A 15,114-nucleotide genomic window follows, 5' to 3' on the forward strand; every position below is an offset into this window, starting at 1 on the left:
GTGCACAGTAGTAGATATAATGGTCATCTGAGTCAAATTCACCCATTTCAGTCCATTTTAGTTCACTGATTACTAAAATGTTGATGTTCACTCTCGCCATCTCCTGTTTGACCACTTTCAATTTTCCTTGATTCATGGACCTAACATTCCAGGTTCCTATGCAATATTGCTCTTTACAGCATCAGTCTTGACTTCTATCAGCAGACACATCCACAACTGGGTGTTGTTTTTTCTTTGGCTCCGTCTCTTGATTCTTTCTGGAGTTAGTCCTTCACTGATCTCCAGTAGCATATAGGGCACCTACTGACCTGGGGAGTTCCTCTTTCAGTATCCTATCTTTTTGCCTTTTCATACTGTTCATGAGGTTCTCAAGGCAAGAATGCTGAAGTGGTTTGCCATTCCCTTCTCCAGTGGACCACGTTTTGTCAGATCTCTCCACCATGACCCGTCTGTCTTGGGTGGTCCTACACGGCATGGCTCATAGTTTCATTGAGTTAGACAAGGCTGTGGTCCATGTGATCAGATTGGTTAGTTTTCTGTGATTGTGGTTTTCAGTCTGTCTGCCCTCTGATGGAGGAGGATAAAAGGCTTATGGAAGCTTCCTGATGGGAGAGACTGACTGAGGGGGAAACTGGGTCTTGTTCTGATAGGTGGGGCCATGCTCAGTAAGTACCTAATATCAAATAAAATAAAATAAGTACCCAATATCAAAATCAGACATTGATTAAAATATAACATCAAATGATTTACTCACTACATCAGGGCCATTTGGGGATATGTAGATGACCTCCATTTTTATTCAATTAATCATTATTTACTTACCAGTTCACCCGCTGTATTTCAGGCAAGTCATGACAGTACAAAGATGAAGACAAATTACCAATCCTTTCTCTTAGGGTACAGAAAGTCCTAACTAAAATCAGAGACCAAAATACAAGTGATTCATAATTAAGAGAGAAATAAACTTTTATATCCCACGGCTGTACTGATAATGATAATAAAAATAAGCACTAATATTTATTAAGTTCTTGATATATGCCAGACACTGTTCTAAGGGCTCTTCAAAGATGTCTTCACTTAATCTTCACACCAGATCTAGGCTAAAACATTACTAGCACCAAACTTTACAGTTGAGAGGCTCTGCGAACTGCCTACGTGGAACCCAGAGGAGATCTGAACTCTAGCAGTTGACTCAAGAGCCTGTCCTCTCAATGCTAAGCTAATGAAGCATTAGGCCCACTATCACACCATCTGATTTGGTTTTCTCTGTGTATATCCTGCTTTTGTACACATCAATAATGAATCAAATTTTGAAAATGGCCATTCTATAGGATAGTCAGTTTCATACTCTATATCTTCAATTTTATTAAGCCCCTATGAAAAGTCATCAATTTTCTTTCTCTCTCTTTTTTTTTTTTTTTAATAGCCACACTGCATGGTCTGTGGGATCTTAGTTCCCTGACTGGGGATTGAACCCAGGCCCACAGCAGTGAGAGTGTACAGTCCTAATCACTGGACCACTTGGGAAGTCTCAAGAGGTATTTTTCCAATGGGAGTTCACAAGGGGCTCTGAAGAAATTCCAAAAGAATTCCCAAATATTCATTTTTGAAGGGATAGCTTCTAAATTTCTTTTAAAAACCCCTCAATCTCACAGGTAGAGTTGAGTCACAGCTAACACATTTTTCCAAGCACATGTGAATCAAAATGTCTATCCTTAGTGATCCATTATGGACCATCACCATACTGTCATCCTTACTCTAAAACTCAAGGTCTTCAAAAGTGACTTGAAGAAAGAAAAATGAACCTAACCCCTCAACAAGTCAGAAAACTCTAATCCAGTACACATAACATGCCAAGCACTCTAATGGGTTCTGTAGAGAAACTCAGCAGCAAGTAACACCGGGACACTGAGCAAATGAGCAGTGAGCCAAGGAGACCCTGGAAAGGATCCCTGGAGAGAGCCAGTGCATGGGGTCAGTTTAAGCTCTGTGCTCTCTGCCACCCCTTACTGACAGCAGCATTCAATAAGCAAAGGGGTTGGGGATAGAAACCCTAAACACTCAGCATCAGGGGAATTGTTAAACCACAGAGCTTTAAGAGGGTGGAACAGCATGCTTAACAGCTACAGCTTAAACTTAGCCTGAGGTAGAACACCGCTATGTCCTATTATGGACTGATCTGCAAAATACATACTTCAGTGGAAAAAGCGAAGCATTCATAAAATAATGTCAGTCATTTTTAAAATTTTTTACCATGGAAAATTTTAAGCCCACAAAAGTAGAGAGAACATAATAATAAAGCCTTATGTACCCACCTTTAACAAGAATTAGCTTATGGACAAATGGCATACATGTATTATTTCAATAAGAATATATTACACTATATATTATTCTATGATATTCTAGTATGTATCTCGAAAAGGTAAAGACTCTTTAAAAATATTATGAAATAGGAAGAAATTATAAAGTTTATTATAAATGAGGGTATATGCCTAAACTGGCTCCTGAAAAAAAAATGCTTTAAAAAAAAAAAGTAGTGGTTTTCATTGGAAAAAAGGCAAACAGAGTGAGGAACAGGGGAGACTTTACCTAATACATCTCAGTAAGATTTAAAGCATAACTACAACAGGAGCGCTGTGCTCAGAAGAGCAGCAGAAAGGCTGCCATGACCTGAGGAAGGCATGGCCTCAGCGGAGGGCGCTGAACACATGAGGGCAAGATTGAACGTGAGATACTCAAGGAGTCGTTTATATAGATTCAGACACTGGCAGGTGACAGTTTCTATTGGCTACAGGATATGAATTCTCTAAATGTAAAAAGTAATAGAGTTGTGAACTCAGTGACATTACTAAACATAATTATAATTCCAATAATGTGCAGGCTCAGACGTTTATGAGATGAAATGGGCTCATCTCAACCTCCCTACTGCCATATGTCCAGCAAAAGGAAGCTGATGAAATCTATCACGTAAAGCACTGTGATTTTAAAGGGCACTTCAAAAAGCCTTTTTTTCTTTTTTTAAACAAGGTAATGTCTTATTTTCTCCTTCTCTTTTCCTATCTGTAGTCCTTGTAACTTCTCTGCCTTATGGGTTGGGAAAATGTCATTTCCTTCCCTGGTGGTTCTATCTGTAATATCTGTATCACATTAACACAGCCCTGGGAACCACTAGATGCAGGATTAGGGTAAAGAAAGAAGCCTTTGTGAGTGCTTGTTTACAGTGAATTCAGATACAATTCAGTTCTCCAATCTTTTAACCTTATGATCAGTAAAAAGGGGACTATGAGAAGATGAGATAAAAAGTAGTTCAGTTTTAGGACCCTGCTCATTTCTGTGACAATTTTCAGTTCTGTGAAAAATCCAAAGATGTTACAAACATAGACAAAAGTCAAGAAAGACTGGTCTCAACTAGAGTAGTTAAAATCCAAAACTTCTGAAAATATATTAAAAGAAACACCACTTTCTCACTTTCAAATATCACTTGCACAAGGCTAAAAACATATTTCCCAGTAAAGGTCAAAAAGGAAATGTCTTTAATGAATAGACTTTCAACTTCTTAAACTTTAAACTTTTCATTTGCTTGAGCATAAGCACGTTTTTCTGAGAACTTTAAAAATAGTTGTTCTCTTTCTCAGGTTGCATCCACCCCTGGAAACTGTCTTATTATTTTCCTTACAAAACCCAGTGTTTCGAGATAGTATGTAGAAAACGGTTCACCTAACCACTGGCAGGTTAATTTCCAAATAAGTGATGTTTTACTGTATTTAACACCAGGGACTTATTTCTTTTATAAAAATGCTTCCCAGGACAAACAACTTATGCATAAATCAAAATGAAAATGCTGAGTACTTTTCACATAAATTGCCCAATTTTTCCCTAAGAGGTTCAAGTTCTTCTCCACCTGCAAATGAAAATTTGGGGGGAGGGGGTCACTGCAGAGATTAATTCCATCAAGAAGGGAAAGTGCCACCGCAGGCTACACCTCTCCCAGGTACCTGTCTCGTCCGGGGAGCTGGGGGAGGCGCTGTCTTGGGACAGAGTGGTCCAGCTGGACTCTTCATCGCTTGGCGCCAGGTTCTGGATCCGGTGGAGTGCACAATCGGTTTTGGCCCCTGTTTTAGGATGATCCTTCTTGGTCTCTGGGCTGGATGATACTGTGGCTATGTGGCCCTCCTCGGGGCTAGACTGGGGCTTGTTTGGTTTCTGAAGCAGCACATCTCCATTCCCGACAGTGGGGGAGGCCTGGCCTGGCTGGGCCTTCTCTCCCACAGCCCCAAGCTGGTTGCCCACGTTCTGCTCGAGTTCCCTGGTGGAGGTCTCCAGGTCTGCATAGTAGTTCAGGAAGCTCTTGGTTCTCCGGGGCTGGGAGGGTAAAATCTCACAGTCGGGGGAGTCCCGAGGGTGGGGCTCTTTACCCTCTAACTTCTCGGAAGTGATGTTGATGACTGCGGTGGGGCTGACGTTCCTGTTGGGGTCCTGCTGCCCTTGTTCTGCAGCCTTCCGGAGCTGGTTCTCCCCGTTTTTCACCAGCTTGATGTTGGCAGAGCCATTTCCCAGCAGGGGCTGTGCGGCTGGATCCGAGAGGCCCATGGCCACCTGGATATTAGTTAGTGCATATTTTTTCCTGCATTTAGGGGGTGTGCTATTCTTGGTTTCTGTGTGTTTTATTTCGGCGTTCAATAGTTCATTGTGGGAGGACCGGAGATTGAGGGTGTTTGGTGGTGTGACTGGGCTGTTCCGATTCGTGACGTCTGTGGTTCCGCTGCTGGCCATAAACACTGCCAAAGTGTCTACACCTGAGTCAGCTGGGAAAAAAAGAAGAAGAAAGCTGGTCATTAGATGCCTGGCATGATCAAATGACTTAGTGTACAGAGTGAGCAAACATTTCTATAACAGAAAATTGAAGGAATCAATGCTTCCATTGCAGTTTTGTAGAACTGACCCATCTTCCTCTCTCTTTTCACCATGTGCTCATACATTAACCAGGAGCAAATAAAAGGCTTACCGTGGATACACAAAAGCCAATTTATAGAAAAGCGTGGTGGTCTGAGGTTTCAAATTTTACTTAGAATAAAAATTTATCTCTCTTTTGAAGTAATATAAAAGCACTTCCTTCCCACAGCTGGTCTTCATTTATTCACAACCTCGAAAATCATCTGCTTTCTAAACATTTACACCACATTTCTATTTTGTCATTACCTCAGGCAACAAAAAGGTTGGTCAGAAAGCCTCTGGGGCTCCAGTATTCTTAATTAACCTGAAAGGTCACTGTTCAGTAAGGCACCACGTATCCAAGGTAATTTTTCTCCACCACATTTAGAAATCGTGTTCTGAATGCCAGCAAAAGCCAAACCTCCATTAGAGTTTTGATAATGTCTTGTGAACATTTCTGACTTGGGCTTACTGTGTGTACTAACCATAAATTTTGGGGAAATGGTTTAATTACTCAAGAACATACACATAAAACAATTTATAATAATGCAGCATTGAGCCCAAGGCTAGAGACGTGTTAGAGCCCCCAAAGGAGTCTGAATATATTCCAGTGAATTAAAACACACACTCAGCAGTTTGCAGGCACCACGTGCCCTTGCAGAACTCCTGGAAAACTGTCTGGCAGTTGCATTTATCTCAAATATTGTCCACACCATCAGTGATTTGTTCCATGTGTCTCTTTGCTAGGAAGAGAGAAAGATTCCTCAAACTAGAAAAGAACAAACTTCATCAGGGGGTATTCCTAAAGTTTCAGATTTCTCAGCCTGTGACGAATGACTTCTTTCTTATCTGATCCCTTGCCCTCCAGAGACCTCCAAGGGCTCTATATCAGCAGTAGATGAACCAAAGCACAGCTCCTAACATTTCTGAAATTGTAGTGTGACAACCCCCTCCTTCTCCATCGAGCAAAACAGAGGCATCTGCAGGGGAGGAAGGAAAGAATGTTCTCCAGTTTGGGAGCTTAGCAATGTCCCTTTCCATTGTCCAACACTCAGGATGGGATATTTTAGAAAAGAGTCACCGCTAGAGCCTTGTGTGCTTCTCTGGAGCTAGGCAACATCTGTGCCCTCCAAGCCGTGTCCATATTTACAACAGAAAGACCATATGGCCCGCAGAGATGGCTAAGGCGGGAGCCCAGAGGATTCCTGCTTACCCACACCTATCTCAGCACTTGGGCTTCACTGGGGATCTAGGGTCTAGGATCTTTTAAACAATACTGACAACTGAATTAAAAAAAAATTCCTTATACTGCTTTGGCTAGTACTACCGTTTTACAGAAAACATGTTTTAATATGTAATTCAACCTCATTTCAGAGCAGCATTTGATATGAAAAGGGTCCACCTTGAACCCACATGAAGTTTTCCCTGAGACATAATACCCATAACATAGGACAGGAGAGAAAATTATATTTAGACTCGGGTATTTGGAGTGACATTATTATGAGAAAGCTGGCAATCTGCTGACTTTTAAGAAAATGTGACAAAAAAATTTTTATGAGGCTGTTTTAAGACATTAGATAGTATATTCTAGCAATGTTATTAGGGAGAAATTTTCATTTACTTTGTTTATAACCATAAACACTTTCACAAAGAATACCATCAAAATTTTTAGGTGATTTAATACTTAAGTAGCTTTTATATCTTGTATGCGACAGATAAAACCTTTGAGCCATGTTTCACCAGCCTTTTGGATCCTACCACCCCTTCTAGCCCACTGTAACTCTTCTGCTTGCTAGAAATCACAAATGCAAAATTTGGGAGGATTAAGTTAGAATAACAGGACCAAAAATAGCTCTGTAGATGCTGTTTTTATAGATCAAAGCCTGAACACAATCCAGGTGTGTTTTAAATACTAAATGATAGTATCATCTAGAAGCAAAATAAAAGGTTCAGATCTAGAACTAAGGCAGTCAGTTAATCCTAAGGAGTACACAGTTGTCCCTAGATGTTAATACATCAGCCAGCAAGTCCTCTGGGCTCACAGGGTCCTGAAGGGGGTAGAGATGAGCAACTCCCTAGAAAGGCCAAGGCAGCAGAAAGGAGGCTCCCAAAAGTGGGGAGGCAGTGCCCATGAGGATGACGGCACAGAACGCAGGTCAAGACATGAGGCACAAGCCTGGTCCATGCTAATTCCTGGTTAAATGATCCAGGACATCAGGCTCTCAGTCTCCTTGTCTGAAAAATGGGGACGATAATAGTACTTGGCTGTTGTAAGGATTAAAATGCGAAATGGTGCTAGGAGGTTAGCACAGTGCATAAACAATAAATACGAGTGATCTTCAGCCTTTTAATCCAAGTGACAGAGCACAAAGCTGCCTGCTGTCAGGCCCCTAGATTAATCAGGCATTTGATCTGAGTTGTACAAAAATGGTCTTGCTGCAGAGACACAGGGAGCAAACAGACTAACAAGAAGGGGTAAAGAAGCCGAGTCTAGAGGAGTTTAATTACAGAAGAAAATCCTCAGATTTAAGAGAAAGGAGGTATGTGATTCTTTTTTTAAAGGGAAGAAAATCTTATAATGTCTTTTTAAATCTTCTAAAATTTAGTTATTTTCTTTACGGTCAAAAAAGCCTATGAGTTAAGTCCAATCTCCTTGACATAACATAAAAGTTGCTTAAACTCTTCATTTCTTTACCAGGATAATGCTTAATAGTATCTACACATCACTGAGCTTTGCTGAGGACTGAGAGAGAAAGCTGTCAAGCTTGAACCTAATGCCTGGCATACTGTAAGAGCTCAACACACATCAGGGATGACTCTCATCTCACAGCTCCCTCCTGCGCCGCACTCTTCTCTCTCTGGCCACCACACCTCCAGCCATCATGTACTGAGCACGTTCTCGCCTGGTGCTGTCGCTGGGAATGCAGAAACCAAGACACATAAGGTCCCACCCGCTAGGTGCTTTCAGCCTCAGACACTCACACACAAAGTGACAGAAAGCAATCAGGGCACAAAGGGGTAAGTGATCTTCCCACTTCACATTGGAGAGGAGCTGCAGGTAAGAGAGCATGGATTACCATCTGGGGAATTTGAGCAAATCAAGACATGAGAGGAGAGATAGTAAAGAGAAGGGGGGACGGATCGGGCAGAGAGTCCTGTAAGACCTGCTCCAAGAGATGGACTTGACCCTGAGGTAGAGAAGAATATCAAGCACTTTAACTGCTGCAAGAAGAATGAATGAGGTTCAAACGTGTGTGTGCGAGGGTTGTGTTCTTTTCTTTCCTCAAACATATTCTCCAAGACGGAGATGACTCCGATAAAAGGCAATACAGAAACAATGAAAATTTGGCATTAAAACATCAGTGGTTGTCAGGGAAAGAGCATAATAAAGTAGACAGAGGGTGTCTCCCTAACTAGAGAGGCAGGCTGAGTCCATCTTCATGTTCTTCTGTCTGGTGTTAGAGACTGACTCTACTATTTACCTGAGGAGAACAAAGCCTTGGCAAGGAGACTTGCTGGAAGGCTACTGGAACAGTCCAGTCAAGACAGTAGGGAGGGTACACATGTCAATCTGTATAGCACAGGGGACTCTACTCAGTGATTTGTGGTGACTTACATGGGGAGGAAATCTAAAAAAAAGTGGAAATATGTATAACTGAGTCACTTTGCTGTACAGCAGAAAGCAACACAACATTACAAACAACTATATTCCAATATGAAAAAGAGACAGTAGGGAGAGGATGAGGTGGGCATGGGAGACTCGGGTACAGGGAGCTACTCACACTGCTATAGGGCCAGCTCTGGTCACTCATCTCTTGACCAGGCTGTACAGTGAGGTCTCCATGAGCCACCTGGATTTAGAGATAAGGACTGAAAAGAGCCAGGTGCACTGAGTGATTATAAGGACAGCAGCGTCTCCTGTTATCTCAGCTTCAGGAGGATGGCAGAGTTGGGCAGGGAGTGACCTTTAAGGAACTTCACTAGAAAACAAGCAGAAGGAGAAAGAAGAACAGCTGGAGGGTGATCTGGGGATGTGGCAAGGAACTTCTGTTCTTTAAAGTGAGAGTCCCAGCCGCGTTTCCTTTTTTTATAGGCCGGGAAAGCTGAAGCCGGCACAGAGGGGAAAAGAAGAAACACAACAGAGGGACAGACCACTCCGGGGGAACCCGCAGAACAGATGTGGGAACGTCAGCCTCGTCCAAGATGTGGGGAGGAGGGAGCGGGAGTCAGGACAGGGTCAGGCACATACATCACTGTGGTGACACAAATCCAAAGAAAAGCAGAACTGAGAACCTCAGTTTCTCCGTAAAGTCTTTCCCTGAGGGAAGCGGTCTAGAGGGAACATGAGGAGGACAAAGTTTTGAAACAGTCACAACAGAGAAAAACAGAATAAACAATTTCAAAATAAATAAATAAATAAAAGGCTGGCGGCATAAAAGCAGACACATAGTTCAATGGGACAGAACGGAGAGCCTAGAAACAAGTCCACACATATACGTTCAACTAATCTATGACAAAGGAACCAAGAATATACAGCGGGGAAAGGACAGCTTCCTCAACAAAGGTGTTGGGAAAAACTGGCCAGCTTCATGCGAAAGAATGAAACTAGAACACTATCTTATATGATACACAAAAATGCACTTAAAATGGACTAAAGACTTGAAATTAAGGCCTGGAATCATCAAAATTATCAAAGAAAATATAGCGGGGTGAGCCCCTTGACAGAGATTTTGGCAATGGTATTTTGCGTTTGACACCAAAAGCAAAAATGAACAAGTGGGGCTACATCAAAAAAGGTTTTGCTCAGGAAAACAAAACTTATCAAGCAAATGAAAAGGCAACCTACGGGATGGGATTTTTAAATAGGAAAGAAACAGGCACAGAGAGGGACATGATTAAGGTGCCAGATGTGAACAGTGAGGAATGCACTCCAGGATCTCGTCTGGGGTGGGAGGGTGAAGAGCTGGGGGAAAAGGCTAAGGGGTCAGAGGTCCCTGACAGATAAGGCAATAGGCATGACAGGAACAAGGAACCACTCCAATCCTAGCTGCATGCACACTTTGGGGAGCTGTTAAAAAGTACAGAAGCCTAGGCCCACCCCCAAAGACACTCCAGATATCTGATTTAATTAGTCTGGAAGGTGAATGTATGTGTTAGTGTTAGTTGCTTAGTTGTGTCCGACTCTTCGTGACCCTATGGACTGGAACCTGCCAGACATTTCTGTCCATGGGGTTTTCCAGGCAAGAATATTGGAGTGGGTTGCCATTTCCTTCTCCAGGGGAATCTTCCCGATCCAGGGATCAAACCCAGGGGAAGGTGGCTGGGACCCATGATATTGCCATCACTTCCACATCTATTCATCATGCTGTTTTGAGCGTAACTCACAAAGATTCAACATCAATTCAAGAGGATGGATTCCTATAGCAGAGCTAGGTATATGTTCAGAACCAAGAGTGGGAAAAGGGCTCATATCACCACTCTTGTCACCCTCCTGCATGCTCGATGGACAAACATCCGCTGCGGTCTGGCAAGTACTTCCTCCTTTTCTAATAAAAGTTTCACAATTTTTCTCAAGAATCAGCCATCCTCCATGCTCACTCATTCATTTGACAGGTATTTTTTCATGCACTAGTCACAGACACCATTCTAACTGTTGAGGAGACAGAAGTGAACAAAACTGACAAAAATATCTGCTCTCATGGAGCTTACATTCTAGAGATCCAGCCCCCGTGTTCAGGCAGAGATGACTCTACCCTTGATTCATGAGGTCCCTGGCCCCAGCCCAGCCAATTAGAGTAGCAAATCCCCATGGCTATGGTGACTGATTCAAGGAAAAGCATGCCTTTGAACTGGAATGCTGGAGAAGACTCTTGAGAGTCCCTTGGACAGCAAGGAGGTCAAACCAGTCAATCCTAAAGGAAATCAACCCTGAATATTCATTAAGAACTGATGCTGTAGCTGAAGCTCCAATACTTCGGCCACCTGATGTGAAAAGCCGATTCACTGGAAAAGACCTGGATGCCTGGGAAGACTGAAGGCAAGAGGAGAAGGGGGAGACAGAGGATGAGATGGTTGGATGGCATCATAGGCTCAATGGACATAAATCTGAGCAAACTCCAGAAGGTAGTGAAGGACAGGGAAGTCTGGCGTGCTGCAGTCCATGGAGTTGCAAAGAGTTAGACACGACTGAGCAACTGAACAATAATCCTAAGACTTTTTCTGGAATAATCAGAAGAGAAGCATGCTCTTTTCTCTTTTAGAGAAACAGATTTTCAGCTTAAGTTAATATAATGCACAGAGTATTTTTTATGAAGCCTAACCAAAATTAGGTAAGCCAGGGTCACTTTAATTTCATGGCTAACAAAGCTTTCCTCAAACCCTGAGTCACAAAGATCCCAGCACTGAGATGCAACCCCTGTAACTCAGATGACATCCTAATATAAACCCATGCTGGAGCCCATAGTTACACTCACCCTCCCCACTTCTCTTTGCTGAGACCTCTAGCCTCCTGTTGAAGAAAAATTGTCAGTAATGGCAGGAAATGTGTCTCTTCAATAACCTACTGCTCTTCCTCCCGCTCCTGTCACATGCTTACAAAATTGGCAATTGACAAATGGGCCCAGGGAAGCCCAACGTCTGCCCAATTTCTAAATGAGACCTCACATCTTTTTGTTTTCTGCTATACAATTTTATTTCCACTGAGGGGTTAACAGCAAAACTTCTACCCTGAGGAATGTTGCCTTTTGAACTAGACCTCAAAGTATTAAGGAAATGAAGTAAACTCAGATTTTTTTTTTTTCCTTTTAGGAAGGAGAGGCAAAATAAAGCTGGTTCCTGAAATTACTCATGAGAGTAAACTCTCAATGTGGCAAAAATGATAAGAAGTTCTCTATGAACAAAGAAGGCAAAGGTTATTGAGAAGCAGGTAGGGTTCCTGGGTCAGAGAGATCACAGGATTAGAACCTTGGACATTTTTAAACTGGGAGGACAACCTCACACAGTTGGTTCATGGGGCACCTTCCCCAGGCACTGAGATAAAGGGGTGATTTCAACCTGCATCTCTGACCCACCTAAGGGTTTCCCTTGCCCTGTTCATCTAAACTGCCTGAGGGCTCACTCTGTTCAACAGCCCAAGTGAATCTGAGGAAAGCCAAGAGAGATGTACCAAAAGCTTTCCCTTAAGAAACTCGGTCAGACAGGGCAGTGGGAAGGAGAAGTTATTAACCCACCTCCCAGTGGTTAGAGCAGGCAGAGGGGCTTACAAGCAGAAGGTATTAGGGATGCGGAGAGAGGTGGAGGGAAGACTCTCACGAAAGTAACAGCTGAATTGGGTCTTGAAGGATACGTAAGTAGGAGTCCACCAGTGACAAGGAAAAGAAAGGCACTCGAAGCAGGGGAAACCAGGCATTCCAACACCAAGCCTGGCAGATGTAGTCACCTTGGGAAATTATATGCTTATACCAAGCATATTTTCTTTGCTCAATTTCTAAGCTCTTTTCATCATTTTATCTTCTTTTAAATAATGCTTTTTTTCTGAAGATGACTGTATTGTTTAAAATATAGCTTAGAGTTATATGGTGGAGTTTGATTAATATAATCAGTGGTCAAGCTGGTGTAGATAGAAAAAAAAAAAAGAAGGTAAGCTAAAGTAAGGACACAGGTTTTCTTGAGCAACTGACAAGTCAATCTCAAAAGAGAAAAAAAAAAAAACATTCAACAATGGCAGAATCCTTGGAATAGGCTAATTACCTGACTATGTCACAGGCTGAGACCTCCTCACAAGGGACTTCTGTGCTGCATGTTGAAATTTCAGCAGGAATTTTCCAGGCATATAAGGTATATATTCTGGTATGTTTTGGGTTTTTTTTTTAAAGGCTCCCGGTAGTCACAGCTCCTCAGAGTTGGAAAATGAGACTGAAACCAAGCCTTATCCCACGCTCTCCACTAGGTGCTATTGTATTTTCAGGTAAAAAATGGCTGGAATGATACTCCACTGAGATAAGAATACTGTTCTCCTTATAAAATGTGTTACGTCCTACACCAAATGCATGACAGCAATAGCTGTTATTAAAAGCCATGTTGGCTAATGGTTTCATTATCTTTTATATAACTACTAATGAATAAAGCAGTCTAACAACAGGAAATGTACATAACTGGTATAACAAAATATAGTGACAATAAGAAATTTCTATAAGTTATTTGATTAGCTTACCTCTACTCAGAGGAAATCAGAAAACACATCATTTATATATTATTTGCCAGCTTTACTCTTACATTTCCATACTGAGTCTATCTTACAGTGTAGTAAAAGACTTTAAATACTAAAGAATTCCTACAAGGAATTCATCTCAACACTTAACATGCAGTTTCTAAAGGACATATGTATTTGTTTTGATTCTGCAAAATTAACATACTTATTCAAATATGTATTTACAAAGAAAATCTACACTCTGTCCGTAAATTGGCCTCTGAAAATTGTCTCTTAAGTTCCTAATTTTCTCATATGAATTTAGGTTAGTCACATTGTTTTTAGCTGTTTTTAATAAAAGGATATTTCCTGTCCCTCATCTACCTCTGCTGAGCTTAGTGTTTATTTTATTGTGTTTTATTTTATCTCTCTGTGAAGATGTAACATGCAGTGTTATGTAAAGGAGAAAAGGACTTGGACATACTTGCTGAGTTTAACTTTTGATTTCAGGGACATTAACATCTATTTGTTCATGGTTTGAATTTACTTACTTAAAACCAATCTGCTGAGTGGTAGGTGTCCTAACAAAGAATCTACCCAGATCTGCCACTTACAATTCTATATTACGTTTAATTCAAAATGTCACTGCAATTGCTATTTTTATTATATTACTGTGAGGCTAAGAATTAAATTCATATCACATTGTATGTAGACTAGCATCCATTATGACACAAAGAAAGGGGTATACAATAAAATTAGGTTGGTATTCTTAAAGCCTGAAATTAATCAGCATTAGATTCAGGAAGAATACTGAACTGGGAGCCTATTATAGGCAAATCCCACAATGCCTAAGAGGCTATTTATGGAGACTCACCACCAGTATCTCCTTCGTTCATACTTAACAGTTAACAGGCTATAATGTGCAACAGTAGATGGCAAAATCTGACAGAGTTTTAATTTTCTGTTATAGTTGATTAAAATATTTTCACAATACAGTATTAGTAGGATCATGCAAATAATAGATGAATGCAGTTAAGTCCAATTAATTCTTCTATTTTATTGTAAAGATCCACGTTTCTAATACCTTAGTGAAAAACAATAAAAAGCAGAAAACATGCTATTGTAGCAAATCATAAGTTTAACATCAAAACAGTTATCGAGTATATATATGCTAAAGTTTTAATACTCAACTAGTACAATGCATTGAAACATGTGAAAGTGTATCTGACCTGGAAGTACTTCTGACATGGGTCTCTGGACGTCAGCAATGGTGCAGGAAATAGGTTATAATCTGAAATCTGAAAAGAAGGATCATTTGAGAAATTAAAACCCCAAATAACAAAGAATTAAAGGAAAAAAACATAGCATTGAAATTTCTTCTAAAAGCTGTTAAAAATGTTAAACAAATCTTAATAGACAATGTCCAGATTTGGTTTACTTATAGTTGGTTAAACCACTCTTGACTAAAATTTGAATTCCTGCTTAACCACATTTTTTTCTTGAGAAATCACAAACATTTCTTGAGATTTGTTTTTCCATGCCAGGTTTAAGTTATCTTTCTCAAGTTTCCAATGATTTTTCTCATTAAGAACACACAATTCAGAAGCCAATAAGGAAAAACTGGAAAATTTCACCACATAAAAATTTAAACCTTCTGTTAAGGGGGTAAAAATGGCTATGAACACAACAAAGACAAAAAAAAAAAAAACACCTGAAAAAAAATCATTACAAATGAATTTATTTGCAAAACAGAATCAGATTCTCCGACAAGGAAAACAAACTTATGGTTACCAAAGTGGGAAGGTCAGCGAATTTGGGATTAAAAGACACACAGTACTCTATAAATTACGAGTTTTACAGATACACAGTACTATATAAATTAGGAGTTTGGGATTAATAGATACATAGTACTATATAAATTAGGAGCTTGGAATTAACAGATACACAATACTATATAAATTAGGAGTTTGGGATTAACAGATACACGGTACTAT

At 40.7% G+C, this 15,114-nt stretch overlaps 1 protein-coding gene across 11 annotated transcripts in view; it reads right to left on the reverse strand.

Annotated features, from left to right (window-relative positions):
- APBB2 (amyloid beta precursor protein binding family B member 2) overlaps window positions 1-15,114 on the reverse strand; it is a 381,548-nt gene that overhangs the window by 185,324 nt on the left and 181,110 nt on the right. For all 11 annotated transcript variants that reach the window (XM_069593941.1, XM_069593939.1, XM_069593936.1 and 8 more), the window contains 2 exons: window positions 14,350-14,418; window positions 3,996-4,805 (listed from right to left, as the gene is read on the reverse strand). In XM_069593941.1, the coding sequence (XP_069450042.1) occupies window positions 3,996-4,805; window positions 14,350-14,368 (829 nt within the window). In that variant the 5' untranslated portion in view covers window positions 14,369-14,418. The remainder of the gene's footprint in view (window positions 1-3,995; window positions 4,806-14,349; window positions 14,419-15,114) is intronic.

Source organism: Ovis canadensis, chromosome 6 (genome assembly GCF_042477335.2).
Source record: "Ovis canadensis isolate MfBH-ARS-UI-01 breed Bighorn chromosome 6, ARS-UI_OviCan_v2, whole genome shotgun sequence".
NCBI classification, from domain to species: Eukaryota; Metazoa; Chordata; class Mammalia; order Artiodactyla; family Bovidae; genus Ovis; species Ovis canadensis.